General features: G+C 49.9%; 3 protein-coding genes across 3 annotated transcripts; 1 reads left to right on the top strand and 2 right to left on the bottom strand.

The window, feature by feature from the left end:
• Positions 1 to 3,614: 3,614 nt before the first annotated feature.
• Positions 3,615 to 4,159, bottom strand: ATNIH1004_003718 (uncharacterized protein; the record flags this gene model as incomplete). The annotated part of the gene is made up of 2 exons (XM_033568393.1): positions 3,615 to 3,885; positions 3,951 to 4,159. 2 exons carry the CDS (start codon positions 4,157 to 4,159, stop codon positions 3,615 to 3,617), a joined length of 480 nt encoding a protein of 159 aa, XP_033430388.1.
• Positions 4,160 to 7,479: 3,320 nt separating this feature from the next.
• On the bottom strand, positions 7,480 to 9,092 carry ATNIH1004_003717 (uncharacterized protein; the record flags this gene model as incomplete). The annotated part of the gene is made up of 5 exons (XM_033568392.1): positions 7,480 to 7,564; positions 7,623 to 7,726; positions 7,794 to 7,983; positions 8,035 to 8,141; positions 8,208 to 9,092. The coding sequence occupies 5 exons, from the start codon at positions 9,090 to 9,092 to the stop codon at positions 7,480 to 7,482; spliced, it is 1,371 nt and encodes a 456-aa protein (XP_033430387.1).
• Positions 9,093 to 9,626: 534 nt separating this feature from the next.
• Positions 9,627 to 16,624, top strand: ATNIH1004_003716 (Type I Polyketide synthases (Type I PKS); the record flags this gene model as incomplete). The annotated part of the gene is made up of 9 exons (XM_033568391.1): positions 9,627 to 10,196; positions 10,279 to 10,944; positions 11,010 to 11,349; positions 11,408 to 11,592; positions 11,651 to 11,932; positions 11,985 to 12,013; positions 12,072 to 13,007; positions 13,067 to 15,524; positions 15,653 to 16,624. The coding sequence occupies 9 exons, from the start codon at positions 9,627 to 9,629 to the stop codon at positions 16,622 to 16,624; spliced, it is 6,438 nt and encodes a 2,145-aa protein (XP_033430386.1).
• Positions 16,625 to 16,763: the final 139 nt, after the last annotated feature.

Raw genomic sequence — 16,763 nt, 5'->3', positions numbered from 1 at the left:
ATGGCCGTTGGTGGACCAGAATCATGTGACTGGATCGGGGTAAAACCCCCGTGGAGCACACAACAAAATAATCAATCAAGAAGAACCAAGAAGAATAATCAAGAAGAGCCCAACCAGCTCAATTCATTTAAATAAGACCTTTTTACCAATCGTACTCTATTTCCTCTTCGGGATTAGCCGTATATCTGACAATTATTCAGCACCTTTCTGGGTCAAATGTTGTTCGATGACAGGCTACAACATCATCAGATCGCGTATATTTCCTATATTAGTTAGTTCACATTCTCCATTTGTTTACAATGTTACATCGCCTTTATAAACGCGAGATGTTTTGGTAGTTTAGTTGAATCAGAGACCTAATTCAATGAAGGATCGATACTTGCGAATACGAGTAATATTATGGTTCACAAGAGATATTCCACAAGCTTTGGAAGTTGTCAAGGACAGGAGATGGCGGAAAATCTGGTAAATCCCTATTCTAAGACTGATAGCTACTCATACCCACTTAAAGGAAAGTAAAGAATATTTATTTAATGGCGCTAAGAAGGCCTGTGTGCCAATGAACAAGCTTTATCAGCAGTTTTAAACTAATATTTACAATAGCGATCTTCAAGATTTAGAAAAAACAACCCTGTTGCTGAAGTCCATGCTACAGGATATAATCATATAATAGAGCATCAGAAGACAATGGCTCAAGGTCTGATCCTGAAGGGAAATAAAGTCAAGGAGCTAGGCCAGGATATAGCATGTAGGAAACTACAACATAAAGTGGATCCCCAGTTTGTTCCCATAGAGAAGAATTTTGGAATAGTTGCCTGACCATACATTGCACCTAATATTGCGGGGATGCAAAGGTGTACAGATAACTATATAGATATCTGGCCTATTTGCAACTTTATAATCACGTAAATAAAACGTCCATGAGATAATATAATTACTTCCTCCTGCTTCAGTATACTTCCCCCATGCTGTAAAGATTACAATCGGAAGCCTTAGATACTATACTAGAGCTCTCAGTAGGTGCCTTGAGTTGCAGTGCATAAAATACTAGATTTATCAATCTAAATCTTGAGTCCAAGCTGCTGGGAGTGGAACTATAACAGTCACAAGGGTGGCCTTCCCACTTGAAGGGCCAGGTTTCTAAACTTTAACAGGGCTCCCCAGAGTTAGAATCTTTCCTCACCCAATACCACAGTGGGATGGATGATATTCCCGGCCTTTTATCTATATTCGCTTGGTATTCAACAAGTGAATTTCTCTATCCAAAGGACAAGCCTAAGTCCTCCGATGGTACGAATAGGGCAGGGTATATCACAACGATATCTTTTATAAAGCTTAAGTGAGAATCCAACCAATATCCGCTCGTCTAGAAACCCTTCTAACATAACGCCATTGGCTGCCTTCCCTTTCTTTTCATCTGCCACCGAAGGAAACAAATACGAAATGCACCTCGGGAATCTAAAATTTACAGTCCCTTAATACCTACTACGGCGCGAACTGCCTTACCCGCTTTCACCCAATATTGGTCGACGGTTCCATAGTTCCGCCACACAATGCCACCAAGTATGACCACCACTGGAAGACTCATACTTGCTTGATTAAGTAGGAGGTCACTTGAGGAACATAATATAGTGGCATGCTATCACTTAATATGATTTTTCGGCTTGGCAAGGCCGGAAGTCTCCCAGAAAAACCCGGCTCATTTGCAGGGCCATTTAGCCAATCTGCTCTTCGGCGAAAAATTGGCTTTGAGATGCTAGGTTGCCAACTAAGCTCCCTGGCGTATAAATGGAAAGTCCCCCATCTTCATCCCTAAACTCCAACAATTTTGAAAGAGTGGTCTCGCACTTCTCGGCTCCGACTATGAAAAGAATTGCCGATTGATCAACAACGCTTGACAAAGTGTCTTCTGGAAAGCAGGGGTTGAAGCAAGCAAAGTCCAGTCAACAAGATGTACAGTAAAAATCCCTTGACGCTATTTATATGCTTTACACTAGCTAACACGTTCTAACTGTAGGACCTGAAATTATCTCATGCCCAGAAGTGGAATTGGATATTTTTGCGAACAACACTTACGCCCTGCTTCAACTAGCGTTTGACAACCTCCGTCATCTTATCCCGGAATTCAGGAAGCAGTCAAAGGTCGACCATGCTGTATTCGATTACATAGAGAGTGGCCCCCGATCGGAATTTATACCGTATGACTCTATCTCTATCTCTGTACATTTGGTACCAGGGTTAGCTTTCCAATCTTTCGACAGTTGGTTGCACGACAATCGACTTCACTCTTTGTCAACTGCTCAAGTGCAGATACTTAGCTGCATTGGCCGCATTGTAGATAGAGTTATTCTGGACGGAATTTCTAGCAGGAAGGTCACTTTCAGGGAGGAAGAATGCAGAGAACGCAAGCAACGCAGGAGACATAAGAATTGAGTCCCCGTGGTGGAGAGCCCGCCTGGATGTCTCAAGAGAACTCCAGTTGCTGAACATAGGCTTAAGCTCTCCATACTAAACTTATGGTACCATGTTAATTTAAGTTCCAAGTTTAGTTAATCCGAATCATTTGTTCCACAGGGAGTCAAGTCTGATATTCCCGCCCTATCCTTGGAATAATAATGTGTGGAAAGAGGGCCCATAGAATGTACATAAAGAATTTACAGGATTGCTGAAGGATAAATTTCTTTATTACACCCTGGAATCTTAAGACGTCCGAGGCCTTTTACTCTCACACCACACGCACTCTTTTTTGTTCCGGTCCTTCGGTCTCGCACGATCGTCTCTTAAGAGACAGAACTGTTCTGTGCATTGGTCAGTGGTCCAGTACGCATCGGTGGAAGTCGATAATAAGGCCCGTTTCAACTCAGCGTTCCATAAGATATTATTCGGTCGGAGGTCCGTGTGGACAACGCTATGAGAGCATAGTTTCTTCTTTGACCACCAGCTCGCATGTTGAATGCTTCTCAATATGTAATTCGGATATCGAGCAACTTGGCCAATATTTGATTGCCCAAGTTGGGAATCACTGCGGGCAACCGGACGAATGTCAACAGTAAAGTAACAGTGGGCCATCTGGTGGAGTTTTATATATACGATTTCAACTTCCGAAATCTCGCTTCCTGGAAGCCCGACAGGGACGAATGGAACGTTCTCACTGCAATTTGGCTGAGACTCCCTAATCTAAAAATGTCTGACAAATACCAAGTCGCGGTTGGCACCATTAGAAATGTGCAGCACTGGCTATCGCGAGAAATACTCAGCTCTATAGAATGGGCAGATATTGCGAGTGATCCAGGGAATCCTAGACTTCATACAAGCCATCCATTAGACGTGAAAATACACTACCCGTCCGGAGAAACGTTTGCATTTAGAGTCCTAATTTCACATAGCATGATCACTTACTCATAGATACCAAAAAATTTGTCTATCTAGGGCCAGTGCCATTTTTAGCCTAGTGGAGTTTCGCTGGTAGCTATATATAGTTTGTTGGTGAAGGAGGTGTGTATTCTTTAGTACTTTCTGACATTCGATCGAATCTATCTAACTCTAAACTGATAAATGACCCAAAAAAGATCGAATATTGACAAATATATTAGTATGCCTAATACCTTCACCCACTACTCGGCGGAGACATCAAACTCCATGATACCTGCCCAGCTGCAAGACGTGTACGGGCTGGCTGGAATGGTGTTGTTATCATAGCATTGCCAGGAAGATCCAGGGACTTCGGCTGAGATCGCCCTTGCCCCCCAGAACGGACTGGCGCCAAGGTTCCTAATCTTTAAGTTCACATCCCGGATGTTCTTCACATCGCTCGGGAAGCCAAAGTCGTACTGAGTGTTGTCGCAAGGCTTGTCGATGTTTCTGTTCTCAGGGCGGTTGGGTTCCCTTTTCAACATGATTAGTATTTTCCATCAAGGCAGGAGAGCCCATGGATTGAAGTGGCTACGTACAAGTTAACAGCGCAGTGAAATGAGTTGGCGTTGTGGTCCTGGTTGTTCGGGTCATACAGGTCAAAATTAACCTGTACCATACTGATGCCCTTGTTGTACCTCATGTTGAGATCCTTGATTTGCAGGGGCTGGACATCCTTAACGAGTGCCGGAGCTGCAACGGTGGAGCTGGCAATAGTGAGGAGGGTAGCAGCGGTAAGGAATTTCATTTTGAAGAATCGACTCTTGGTTTGCAAAGGTAAGTAGAAGACGGTGCGTAATCGATCTAGTAGTTGACTGCTGGATTCGAATTATTGTTGAATGGGGGGGATGTGTGGCATCGGACGACGCCTTTTATATTTCGAACTCCGTTGCATGTCTGGCAGGACAACATTTTGTCGCTCTCATAGAGTGCTAAAAATATGTCAATCAAAAAAAAAGTGAGACAGGAAAAAGCAAAATGAAATCAATTGCTTGCTCAGGGAGCTGAAATCAACATCAATATTCTATCCAGTCTTGCGCAGATGTCTCAGAATGGATGAACACACCGCTTGTTAAGGTTATTCGATCGAACACCTGTTGGCTTATCCAACACATTGATCTGCATGGATTGTACTAGCTTTCCCTTAAATGGATGATGATCTGCACGAAAGATGTTGGAAATATTGCTTTTGTTTGCGTCCGCCTGTGGATGGGTTGCCTTAGGCCCGGACGAGAGATCATCACTAAAACAAACATACTATACAGACATAGAAATGAATAATTCGAATATCTAATAATAGAGTAACGAGGCTGCACGCAGATGTCTTAGTATGGGTTTTTAGGGAGATATTGCATGCCCAGATTCCTGAATGGGACAGATAAATAGGAAGGAATTGGAAGAGTTGATCTTCAGGGCCAGGATAAACCATTTATTCGAAACAGGTAAGCAACATTGGGGCGTGTTTCTATAATTGCAATTGCAGTCCCTCTAGGATCCAACACACGGGCTCTTGCTGGCCGTATGCGCCTCTGCACTGCCACTGATCCTGCCGCCGAATGGTCCAGAGTCACACCTCAGTGAACCGGCTACGAGGAGACAAACATTGCAAGTCTCTTAGACTCATGTCAGCAGCGTCATCTTAGAAGAAGTGGGATAAAAAAGCAAAATGAAAGCGGAATATGAAGAACTCGACGTTCAATAGGATCCGTCTGTTCCTCTTAGTCGAAAAGATCATCATTACACATACCATACCGGTATTGGAGTAATATTTGATCGGGCTGATGGAAGAGGTATTGTTACGAACTACATATAAATAATCTGCAACAATTCCTCAACAGCTCTTTAGCTAGGAGTTAAGCATAACATCCGAGATGATTACTACCATATCCTCAGTGCTATCTGGAGGCAGGAAATGGTAATGAATGGTCCCTGCCTACCATAGGCCGCACCATCCTCGGGATGATCCAGGGTCTCCAACACCGGGGCTCGATGAGTCCGGTGACGAGCATACGGCCAAACTTGTTCAACCCACTCAGCATACGCCGGCCATTTGATTCAAGGGGATATAGAGATCTGACCTAGAGATGTGATACGGAACGAGGGGAGCTTCCTCTTGCCCACTATCGATTCAAGCCTCCGGATCCATCGCCCTCGCAGATGACAATTTCACCTGGGCACAAAGTAGCCGTCGAAGTTTTTTCAGCTATAATACACGGTCTGTCCATGTCTCTGTCGTTAAACTAGCCGATCTATTGAATAGCAGCAACGGTTTGCAGCATGAAAGCCGCGGAGACAGACACTGAGCCGAGATGACTTGCTGTCACTCTCTCCAGTATCACGCTGGATATGGTCAAAGAGTTTCGTGTCTCAGGGAATAGAAATTGCATTGGCCGCCTCAGCAAATGCGGGGACAGAATCAACATCTAACGATGGGGAGTCATGGGGAGCAGTCGCAACGCGAGCCACCAGTTCCGCTAATATCCTATCTGATGAGGACCTGTCTTGACAAATATCAGGTCTTGAGGAGCTGAATGTAGCCAAAATGTGGCAGCTGGCCCACGGTGAATTTAGAGTATTGAGATTGACCGGAGTTCTGGCAGACATACAAGTCTAGAGTATTTTCGACAATAGCGTTTCTGAAATAACTAAAATACTAGGTAAACCATTCCATCAGAACAGGAGGTTCAAGGGCTTTGATGTCCGAGTGGAGCTTGCACAAACCCATAGCGAATCAATTCTTGCCCTCATATTTCCAAAAGTCTATGAGATTTTCTGGCTTATCAGTTGGCAGTATACACCCCGAAAACCTTCTCGGACAAATAAAGACACGGAAATTTTCGGCGCTCTAGTTGTGATGATGCACTGACATCCAATCAAACCAACATCTTCATCGTAATCGGCCTGGATGAGAATCCATTCCTCTTCCAGGACACTCTCCATGGTGGTAAGCTACGGCAGATACGAATTGATAGGAAGACGGCCAGCCGGCACTAGTGTGGGTGGGTTTGCCGTCATTCATCCTTATGGCCGCCTTTGGCTGGAAATGGCTATTCGGTCATGAGGTTCTTTTCACTATCTGCTGCATCCCAGCCACCGGGGGTTGGTCTCAGTGCATAGGACCAAGATAACGACATCCACCATCGCGCTCCTTAGGGCTGACAATAGCGAACCGGCAATGATAAGTGGCGGATCTTCTACCCCGAGAAAATGCACTGCGGTGACCGGAAATCCACTTCATATTGACCCGATTGGGATTAGAATCTTGGCTGGCGATTCTCCATGAACTTGATTCTCCTGATCTCCACCCGACTGGGCCTTCACGAATCTCGTTTCACCGGCGGCGTTTACTGGAGTGACGCTTAGTTTTTTGATCCGGAGATTAAAGATGTGACTCGGGTATGGAACGACGAGATTTCGAGAGGTTCCACGTTCTGAACTGGAGCACTTTATTAGACTAATCAATGAAATTAACTCTGGAGATCGCTACCGTGCTAATTCGTTGATTATGCACCGACACTGTGCAGGAGTAGGTTGCTGCCGTTCCCGGCGAGATAAAAAAAAAAAAAAGCGCTGGATGGCGATGCAGAGTATGAGGAACTGGTGTATCCCATGCACTAGCCTCGAGTTGGAAATTACCATGGGAAGGCCCCCAAAATTTGAGTAAAATGAGCTAAAGTGGCGCACATTTAGCGCAGAATCCTGCACCAGAAGTGGATGTAGTGACTCTAGGGCACCGAACACGAGGCCCATACCGGTTTCCCGATCATCCCTAATGCTTATGTTTTGCCCGTGCCAGTACCTGGATGAGAAGGGCTAGTTGTTGTTGACGAGTATCGAAGTCTGCGGCCTATCAAGCAGATGCACAGGAATGTTCGAATGATCTGCCATATGTGGATGTGAAACAAAACACACATTTCCTGGATTATTGTGGTACAACAGCCTTGGAGAGAGTCACAGCATGGCAATGGGTGTTATTTGAATAATATTTCTAAATGTACAGTTTCTTCCTAAATTGATGTTGATTTGCATGTCTCTTGCGTATCTCCCCCGTCCCATTTGTAAATCATTTTAAAAAGGATGCGCTTTGTAAGCCTTATCTGCCTCGGCCACAGCGTCGTAGCCATACAGCCAGGGCTGTACAGAAGGGCAAGTCCTAAGATGGAAATACTGGTTAGTTTGACAGGGTCATGGATCAAAGCGACTTCTCTTACCAACGGCTCGGAAATTGGCAATCGGGCACTTTGCCTAGGTTTTCCAGGAATATGGCATCGCGCTCCTCCTGCAGAGGGCCGTCTTCCATATGAAATGAAGCTCTCTAAACCGCCCATTAGGACTGCATACCCATTGACTCGAGACATGGACTGGGATTAAACCAAACCAACCTGTTCTAATGCTTCCTTTGCGATGGTCTCCCCTCGAGACTTTCGCAGCTGCTGATACATCTCGAGCGCCGAGGGAAGCTTCTCACGACTAGTCACGTATTTGAGCAACCGACCGAGGACGGCACCGTCCTCTAGGGAGGAATTGGCGCCTTGTGCAAGGTATGGAAGCATCGGATGACATGCATCGCCGCTAGGCTCAAGTATCAGCAAGAAAATCCAAAGAGTACAGTGTAGGACTCACGCCAGTAGAAAGGTGCCCTCACTGTTCGCCCAGGTGTCGAGAGTGGAAACTAATCGCAAAAAAGCATCAGAAATGCATCCTATTCCACACTGTTTCAAAGTGAAGAGCTGGGGCATAATTACTGTTCATTAGTCGCCATTTCTCCACCTTACTCACGCATTCCAGTAACCTACGTAGGCTGCAATATTATTCCGATTAGTAGTGGACAGTCGCGCATAGGGATGCTCAACCCACGTAGGATCCCAGTTCTCAAAGAGGCTTCGCATTTCCTCCACGTTGGCTGAAGCCCGAGGGACATCCTTTGGCAGATCATCGGGACGCAGAAGGACCAGATTGTATGTGCGGCCTTGTCGCACGGAGTAGCCCACTACATGAGAGTGTGGACCGACCCAGAAATTCACGGACGGGTTCGATACTAACTTCTGTAGCTCCGGATCCTTGATATCCTCCAGGTCAAGGATGATGCGGTATGCAAGATCACCCGTGGGCTTCGGCATCAACGGTGGCTGCACCAAGACATTTCGCGTGCGCGACCATAGACCGTCGGCCCCCAAGATGAGATCCCCTTGCACCCTCTCGCCACTCTTGGTGGTCACAATGATGCGCTGGGGGTCAACCTCCGCCACGTCCGCACCGAGGCGGATGTTGACGCCGAGGGACTGGGCGCGATGCACCAGCGCTAGTTGTAGATCCGCGCGATGGAGGTCCCAGAATGGCGCGTCGTAGCTCTGAATGATCTTCTCCTGGAATCGATCCTCGTAGGCTAGTAGACGACTACCGTCGTACCGTCGCACCGCCAGATAGGACGGGACGGCGGCTTTGGAGCGCAGCTCATCGAATACCCCCCAGCGATGGAACAGGCGAGTGGCATTGGGGGTGACTTGTAGCCCAGCACCCACCTCCACTAACTGGTCGGCTCGCTCGAGCAGCGTAACGCGATGGCCCTCCAGGCGGGCACTGATAGCAGCAGCCAGTCCGGCGAGCCCGGCCCCAACGATGACCAGGTGCAATTGGAAGCCAACGGACTGGTCACCGTTCTGGATCTCGGGAGCAGCCATGGTGGGAAATCGAAGGATGAATACGACCCTATACTAGGGCGCGACAGTGGTGGAAGTGTGATATATGACCGGACGGGAATTGCATGTCCAGACGGCATGCGGCGTAAGACTCAGTCCGATTCGGGAATATTAGGACTGCACGCAATTCCCGACAGAAAAGAAGCCCCGTAGTATCCGCCGAGTGGTTGATATCGGGGCTCGTATTACGGCAATCCATGCTTCGCGCGTGGCGTACCCAAAAATAGGCAATTTTACCCACAATGCTATGCCCGTCGACTTGATGACGGAGTTTCGCTCCTCTATACAGCCATAGGGCGTTCAGATCGCCATGGTGTTCTCCGTTGCATAACGGCCTATTGTTCCATTCGTCCGATACTGTCGACGCCATGTGTGGATTGTGGCTAGTGATAGCCATGCAGGATTCCAAAGTCGCCGAGGCTCCATTGTCACTGGTAGCTATTTAACCAATGTGGACATACCACTCATTCCATTTGAGCAATCTTAAACTACCAGGCTTACATTCTGTCCTTCAACATGGACTACGTGGCAGTATTCGCCGGACTTGGATCTGAGTCGCTGTTCTCTCAGGTCACCTTAGACACGGCAATCCAAGATGCTTCTCTACCTGAGTCCCAGATCATTCTGCAGGCATGTCACGCATGCTTCCGGACACAAATTGCTACAGCCATGAGGCAAGGCCGCCTTGCCGTTGATGCGATCGATTTAGACGACTTCACAGAGCCCGAGACACTTTTGCGCCCCCCTCCAAGCTATCATCAGAGCGTTGTCCTCCAGCATACAACCATTTATCTAGTCCAGATTGTCCGATATCTGCGACAGTCTCGGGAGTTATCTCACCTGCGAGGGGTAGCTGGCTTTTGTGTCGGCGTGTTGCCTGCAGCAGCAATCGCATCCACTCACAGCCTTGTCCAATTTCTTCAGCGAGCACAGGACCTATTCCAAGTTGCTCTATGGGTTGGTATAAACTCCGAAACATATCGCAGGGCACAGGCCACTCGCGGTAACAGCTCTACGAGTTTGCCGTGGAGCGTCGTAGTGGACAATTTTTCCGATGATATCACAAGACCAGCGGACAATGGAAGAGTACGTGATTAAGTCCTCCTCTTCCTTGTAGGATGAACAGGAGAAGCAACAGAGGTACGGATTATGCTGATCTATTGAACAGAATTCTGATGCCCCCGTGTACGTCAGCGCCAAAATGTCACCCACGTGCGTGACACTGAGTGGGAGAGGAGATCAACTGGCACAATTCATCCACGAGAAACTCCCTTCCCACTGTAGGACGCGCCCGACAAATGTGCTCACCTTGTACCATAATCGTGATCGATTGTTTGACGTCTTCCAGCAAACAATGAATAGTGTGGAACAGGAGTTGTCTTCGCAGTGGAACGTACCCATTACTCTGGTGGTACCGTTCTTTTCTACAGTTGCCGGGGCGCCTGTGGACTGTGTTGGCGACTTAGATGGCCCTGCCACCCTGGGACAGTTGGTTGCTCTTCTCTTGGAAATGATCCTCCTGGAGCCGGTGGACTGGGTGTCCGTCCAAGATGCCATGCTGTCTGATCTTCAGAAGTCCGTGGATTCCAGACCGTGCCAAATTTTAAACTTTGGTCCCGGATATGGCATGTCGAAGTCGCTCCGGCCGATGCCAACATGGGTGGAGATTCGAGATGTCTCGGCCATGGGAGTATCCCGCATGCCCGCAAGCGAAGGATCTCGTATCTCCTTAGATGACATAGCCATCGTAGGCATGGATGTTGAACTACCCGGCGCACAGGACGAGGACGAGCTATGGGAGAATCTTTGCAATGGCGTTGATTCCTGTACGGAGGTAAGTAGTCCAGAGATGCGAAGATGGAATGCAGATACCTTAATACTAATGACCTGGCACACCAGATTCCTGCCTCTCGATTCCACGTGGATGACTTCTTTGGGAAAAAGGACGAGCATGGCAGCCGGGCCAAACGGTCAATAAACACCCGATACGGCAACTTCTTGAAGAACCCGTTCCTGTTCGACAATGATCTTTTTGATATCTCTCCGCGGGAGGCTCGGTCAATCGATCCGCAGCAGCGTGTGTTGCTGCAGACGGCATATCGCGCCCTTGAAAATGCGGGATACGTTCCCGATTCCACTCCGTCGTTTGCCCGTGACACCTTTGGATGCTTTATCGGCAACGCGACCCTCGACTACACCGATAACCTCCGCCCGGAGATTGACGTCTACTACAGTCCAGGTTTGTACCCGTTCTTATGTCCTGTACTCTGGGGTTGGTGGCTCATTAGCCTTCGCAGGAACCCTTCGTGCTTTCCAGAGTGGCCGGATCTCTTACTACTTCGGCTGGAGCGGCCCATCGATGACGTTGGATACCGCATGCTCGTCGTCCATGGTGGCGCTTCACCAGGCTGTACGAGCATTGGCTGCTGGCGACTGTCGAGCGGCGCTGGTTGGCGGCGTCAACGTGATATCAAGTCCGGATGTATGTAACTTCTTTTCTGCAGATGTTCCATTTGTTTCCACGCACTGATTGCTTGCAGATGTATCTCGGTCTTGATCGCGCGCATTTCCTCAGTCCCACCGGCCAGTGCAAAGCATTTGATGCGTCCGCGGACGGTTATTCCCGTTCTGAAGGCTGTGGCGTCTTCGTCGTCAAGAAGATGCGCGACGCACTGGTTGAAGGTGATCGGATCCACGCCGTTATCAAAGGGGTGGAAGTGAACCAGAGTGGAAATGCCCATTCGATTACCCATCCTCACGCCCCGACACAGGAGCAGCTCTTTCAGCGGCTGTGCCACAAAACCAAGATTCATCCACATCAGGTACGTCTATATACTCCTCGTTCCAAATTTATGTATTAATCGGGGGTGGCAGATTACCGTTGTTGAAACACATGGGACAGGGTAAGTACTTAGTAAGGTAATTAGTGTTTATATGTCGCCTTCACTGACGATTGTCCAGGACCCAAGCAGGCGACCCGAATGAGGTTGAAAGTCTGCGGAACGCATTCTGCAGCGGCCGTGATGCCCGGAATACAGTGTATTTTACGTCCATCAAAGCCAATATTGGCCATTGTGAGGCGGCATCCGGAGCAGCCGCCCTGGCCAAGACCATCCTCATGATGCGATACGGCAAGATCCCACCGCAAATTTCTCTAAAGACGTTGAATCCCAAGATTGAGGATTTAGGGAAGGATGGAGCAGTGATTAGCCGAGATGGCGCTCGGTGGAATCCCACAGGAGACCAGGCACGACTGGCGCTCATCAACAACTTCGGCGCCGCGGGCTCAAATGCAGCGATGATCCTGCAGGAGTACATCGCTCCTGTCCATTGCATCGCCCAGGATGAGAGCCAGTCGTATGTTCTGGGTCTGTCGGCAAAGAACGCTAAAGTCCTCCTGAAACTTCGTGAAGACCTGATTGCCAGCTTGGCTGGTTCCCTCGCTACAGGATCCTCCTTGTCCCTGGCGGATATCTGTTACACTATGACTGCGCGCCGCCAACTCTACAATGTCCGCCTGTCGGTTACCGCGGATTCGGTTCAAACACTGATCAGAAACCTCGAGACTGCCGAGCCTCACCATATTTCCAATGTCCCCCAGCCTCAGATAGTCTTTGTCTTCTCGGGACAAGGGTCGCAGTATCTGGGGATGGGCCATGAGCTCATGTCCATCTACCCCGTCTTCGCCAAAACTGTGCACCGTTGTGATCAGATCCTGAGGGAGAATGGTTTTCCCGGCTGTCTAGATGTCATTAGCCCTCAAGTGGCGGACCAACCGAGCGGTAATAGTACCGTGCAGCTTCAGTCGTTCCAATCGGCAATATATGCACTCGAGGTTGCCTTGGCTCAGCTTCTAATCTCCTGGAAGATTCGACCGAGCGCAGTTATTGGGCACAGGTATGCTGTCAAGCGTTGACCCCTTGCCTTTGTATGATAATACTAATATCTCATAACAGCCTTGGTGAGTATGCGGCCTTGGTGACGGCCGGGGTATTGGATGTTGCAAGCGGTTGTCTTCTGGTGGCTCGTCGTGCTCAACTCATGATGACTCACTGCGAACCACAGAAGACCTCGATGCTGGCCGTCAATATCGGGTCCTCCGATGTGCAGTCGATGATTGAAAGCGACGATCGCTTTGGACAACTGAGCATCGCCTGCGACAACAGTCCCACCGACTGCGTAGTTGGGGGCCCCGTTTCGCAGCTGCAGGCCTTCAAGCAGGACATTACTAGCGCTGGCAAGGGTAAGAGCAAACTACTCGATGTACCCCTGGCATACCATACCGAAGCGATGGACGCCATCCTGCCCGAGTTGGAGGAGTACGCCAGCACGGTGCCCCTGCGGTCGCCCTCTGTGCCAGTGATCTCAAATGTCCTGGGGCGTACCGTGAGGGAGGGAGAGAAGGTGTTCACACCAGGGTATTTCACACGTCATTCCCGCGAAACCGTGGCGTTTCAGCAGGGGCTGAAGGACTTTTTGGCTGCGGACGCGCACTCAGCGACGGCCCACTGGGTGGAAGTTGGACCGCACGCCTCGCTTCTGCCAATGATCGCTGCGCAGGTCCCTACCCCTTCGGCGACTCTGTTGCCCTGCCTGAGGAAGGGAGTTTCGCCCTCTTCCACGTTATCACAGCTCCTGAGCCATTTCTATCGGACTGCGGAGTCGATCGACTGGCGTCAAGCGTTTACATTCCAAGATCCCGCTCGTCTTGTAAACCTCCCCGGGTTGCCCTTTTTCCAATCAGAGTATGTGGTGTCATATCCACACGAAACCGGGGAACGGCAGACAGTCCTGGCCGATCAAATTCTGGATCCAGTGTCCAGCAATGTCTTCCTTGGCCGGACGGTTCAAAGAGCGTGCGAATCCAATGGCTTTACCGCTATCTATGAGACATGCATCCAATCTCTCAAAGAGTTCATCACTGGCCATGTGGTGTGTGATCATGCCCTCTGTCCGGCTTCGGTGTACCACCAGATGGCATTATCAGCCATAAATGACATAGATCCGGATAGTACAGCGGGGTACGCGTGGTCCCTGGTGGACATATCATACGTCGGTCCTTTGCTCTACACGAGCCAGTCCACTGCTGCGGTCCGCATTGAGATGGTTCCAGTCGGTCAGGATTGGAAGTTTGAGATCTCGTCCATCCCCGATGCCTCGAACCCCAATCACCGCAGCGCGCACTGCAAGGGCCACCTCAGGCGCAAGGACCGGAGAGCGATAGAGCAGAAATACACCCGAAAGGCGCACCTGATGCATCGTTCGATCGACCGATTCGTGCATCCAGAGCCAAACGCCATCCTAGAAACGTTCTCAACCAAGGCCCTCTACGAGAATGTATTCACACGGGTGGTCACGTATTCGGCGTTATACCAACAGGCGCAGTACATTCGCATTAGTCCCGACGGCGGGGAAGCGTATGCGTGTTGCAAATACTCCGGCACTCCGTCGGCCCCGGCCAAGGCCAACTCCGTCTTCATGGACGTCCTGCTGCATGTGGCTGGGTTCGTGGCCAACCTCTCCATCGGGGCCAGTGAGGCAGGAATCTGCAAGGAAGTGGCGTCCGCAATCGTCCTCCGTGAACCGGCCTTGTCTGGGGGTCAGTTCGATGTCCACTGCACCATGATCTCCTTACCAGCCGAGGGTGTCATTGTGGCGGATGTCCAAGCTATGGATGAGCGCGGAATAATGGCTGCTTTCAAGGGAATGGTGTTTCAGTGCGTCCAATTGGAGAAAGTTCGCCAGGCGTTCAGTATCGCCTCGAAGAGAGGGCAGGGAACGTCAAACCTGTCGAGAGCCAGGACTACCGCACCCATCCGTCAGGCACCGTCGACAATCACTCGTCCCAATGTTGCGGATGTTCGGCCACTCCCGCCCGTCGCCTCGTCTCCGCCGAAAGGGGCCGTTAGGAACCTCATCGCTCAGACATGTGCCGTGGATCCAGCGTCTCTGTCGGCCGACTCGAATCTGGAGGCACTTGGATTCGATTCCCTGTTGATGATTGAGCTCGAAGCGCAGCTGTTGCCAATCTACGCTCAGTTTGATATCTCAGCATTGGCGAAATGCTCCACCGTTGGGGACGTGGAGAGACTCTGCGGCGGCCTCCAGGGTGTAGAGACGCCCCCCATCTCAGAACTTCAGACACCCCCCAGCTCAGAACCAGGGACGCCGCCTAGCGAGGGCTCTCCTATAGATTTAGGTGGTGACATTCAGATGCTCACCCGTGCCATTATTGCTGAGACATGCGGTGGGGACATGAATAGCATCACCTCCAGTTCTGAGTTAGCAGCGTTGGGCATCGATTCGCTTATGATCTTCGAACTAGAGTCCAGCCTGTTGAAGATCGGCCTTAACAGCGATCTATCGTACACGGAGCTCTCCGAATGTCGCACGGTCGGTGATGTTGAGAAGCTGGTAGGTGCCCTGCAAATGGTGTAATCGGTAGAAGAGTCCAAGAAATAGTTTCCTTTCTTTCTGTCCATATATCTCCGTTGTTATTCTTCAATATTGCAACCATTATCTCATGTATACCTCTATTCTAGATCCTAGGACACGATCATCAAGCCCAGTTACAAGATCATTCTTCCTCCTCTTCCTCAGTCTCGTCTCTGGATACAGCATATTCGTCGGATTCGACCAACCCTACGGTTGTCCCAACCCCCATCAATGCGGGTTCTGCCGACTCGCAGGTATTATTCAGCCCCAGCACCATCGACAAGGTGTCCCAGATCCTCCACCTGTATCAACAGCCGGAAATCGTGCAATCGACTGGTGTGCCCCGCTCCCCTCTGTTTCTGATCCACGATGGCAGTGGTATTTGTGCTCATTATCATCGCCTCCGTTCGTTGGACCGACCCGTGTACGCGCTGCATGATCCCAAATTCTTAGATCCTTTCGACGGGTGGGTTAGTCTGGGGGAGATGGCCGACGCATATGCCCGGGAGGTCACGGCCACCGCCGCCGGGCCATACTTGCTGGGAGGCTGGTCGTTTGGCGGTGTGGTTGCCTTTGAAGTCGCCCGCCGGCTGATAGACCAGGGATATAGCGTTGTTGGCACGATCCTGATTGATTCCCCTCCTCCGGTCCATCATCAACCGCTGTCGTCGCGCATCATCGACGCGGTGACAGGTGCCGCTAAACCCGCCGTGGCGGAGACTGCCCAGGCGATCCGGTCTCTGACCCGGCGTCACTTTAGAGCCTGTGCCAGCCTCCTTGGTGCCTTTACTCCGGCCCCGCCCGAGACGCGCCCGGTGCCCCGCGTGTTTCTCTTGCGCTCGAGTCAGGGATGGAAAGACCTCGCGAATCCAGAATGGATCGAGAATCCCTGGCTCCAAGATCGCTCAGACCCGAAGACGGCTGTGATGGGTTGGGAAACAGTGACTCGCTCGGCTGTCCCATGGGTGGATATCCCTGGAAATCATTTCGAGGTTTTCGACCCGGTCAATATCGATGTGGTTTCCGAGGCAATCCGTCACGCTTGCGGCGAGTTACAGGCGGTAGATTCACGTCCCTAGAATCTAGGTTATCAGTTAGAGCTTTCCTTTCTCGTGAATAGAAGTAGACTATATCTGTTTAAATTTGCGTTCAGGGCTGTCCGTGCGAGGTAGACTAATTCATAGATTCAAGTTTGTATTCAAATTATATACTGGTCTA

Source organism: Aspergillus tanneri (assembly GCF_003426965.1).
Source record: "Aspergillus tanneri strain NIH1004 chromosome Unknown AapTan_1_pilon_pilon_pilon, whole genome shotgun sequence".
Classification (NCBI taxonomy): domain Eukaryota; kingdom Fungi; phylum Ascomycota; class Eurotiomycetes; order Eurotiales; family Aspergillaceae; genus Aspergillus; species Aspergillus tanneri.
Note: the sequence above shows the minus strand (reverse complement) of the source record. Positions and strands in the feature narration are given on the sequence as shown.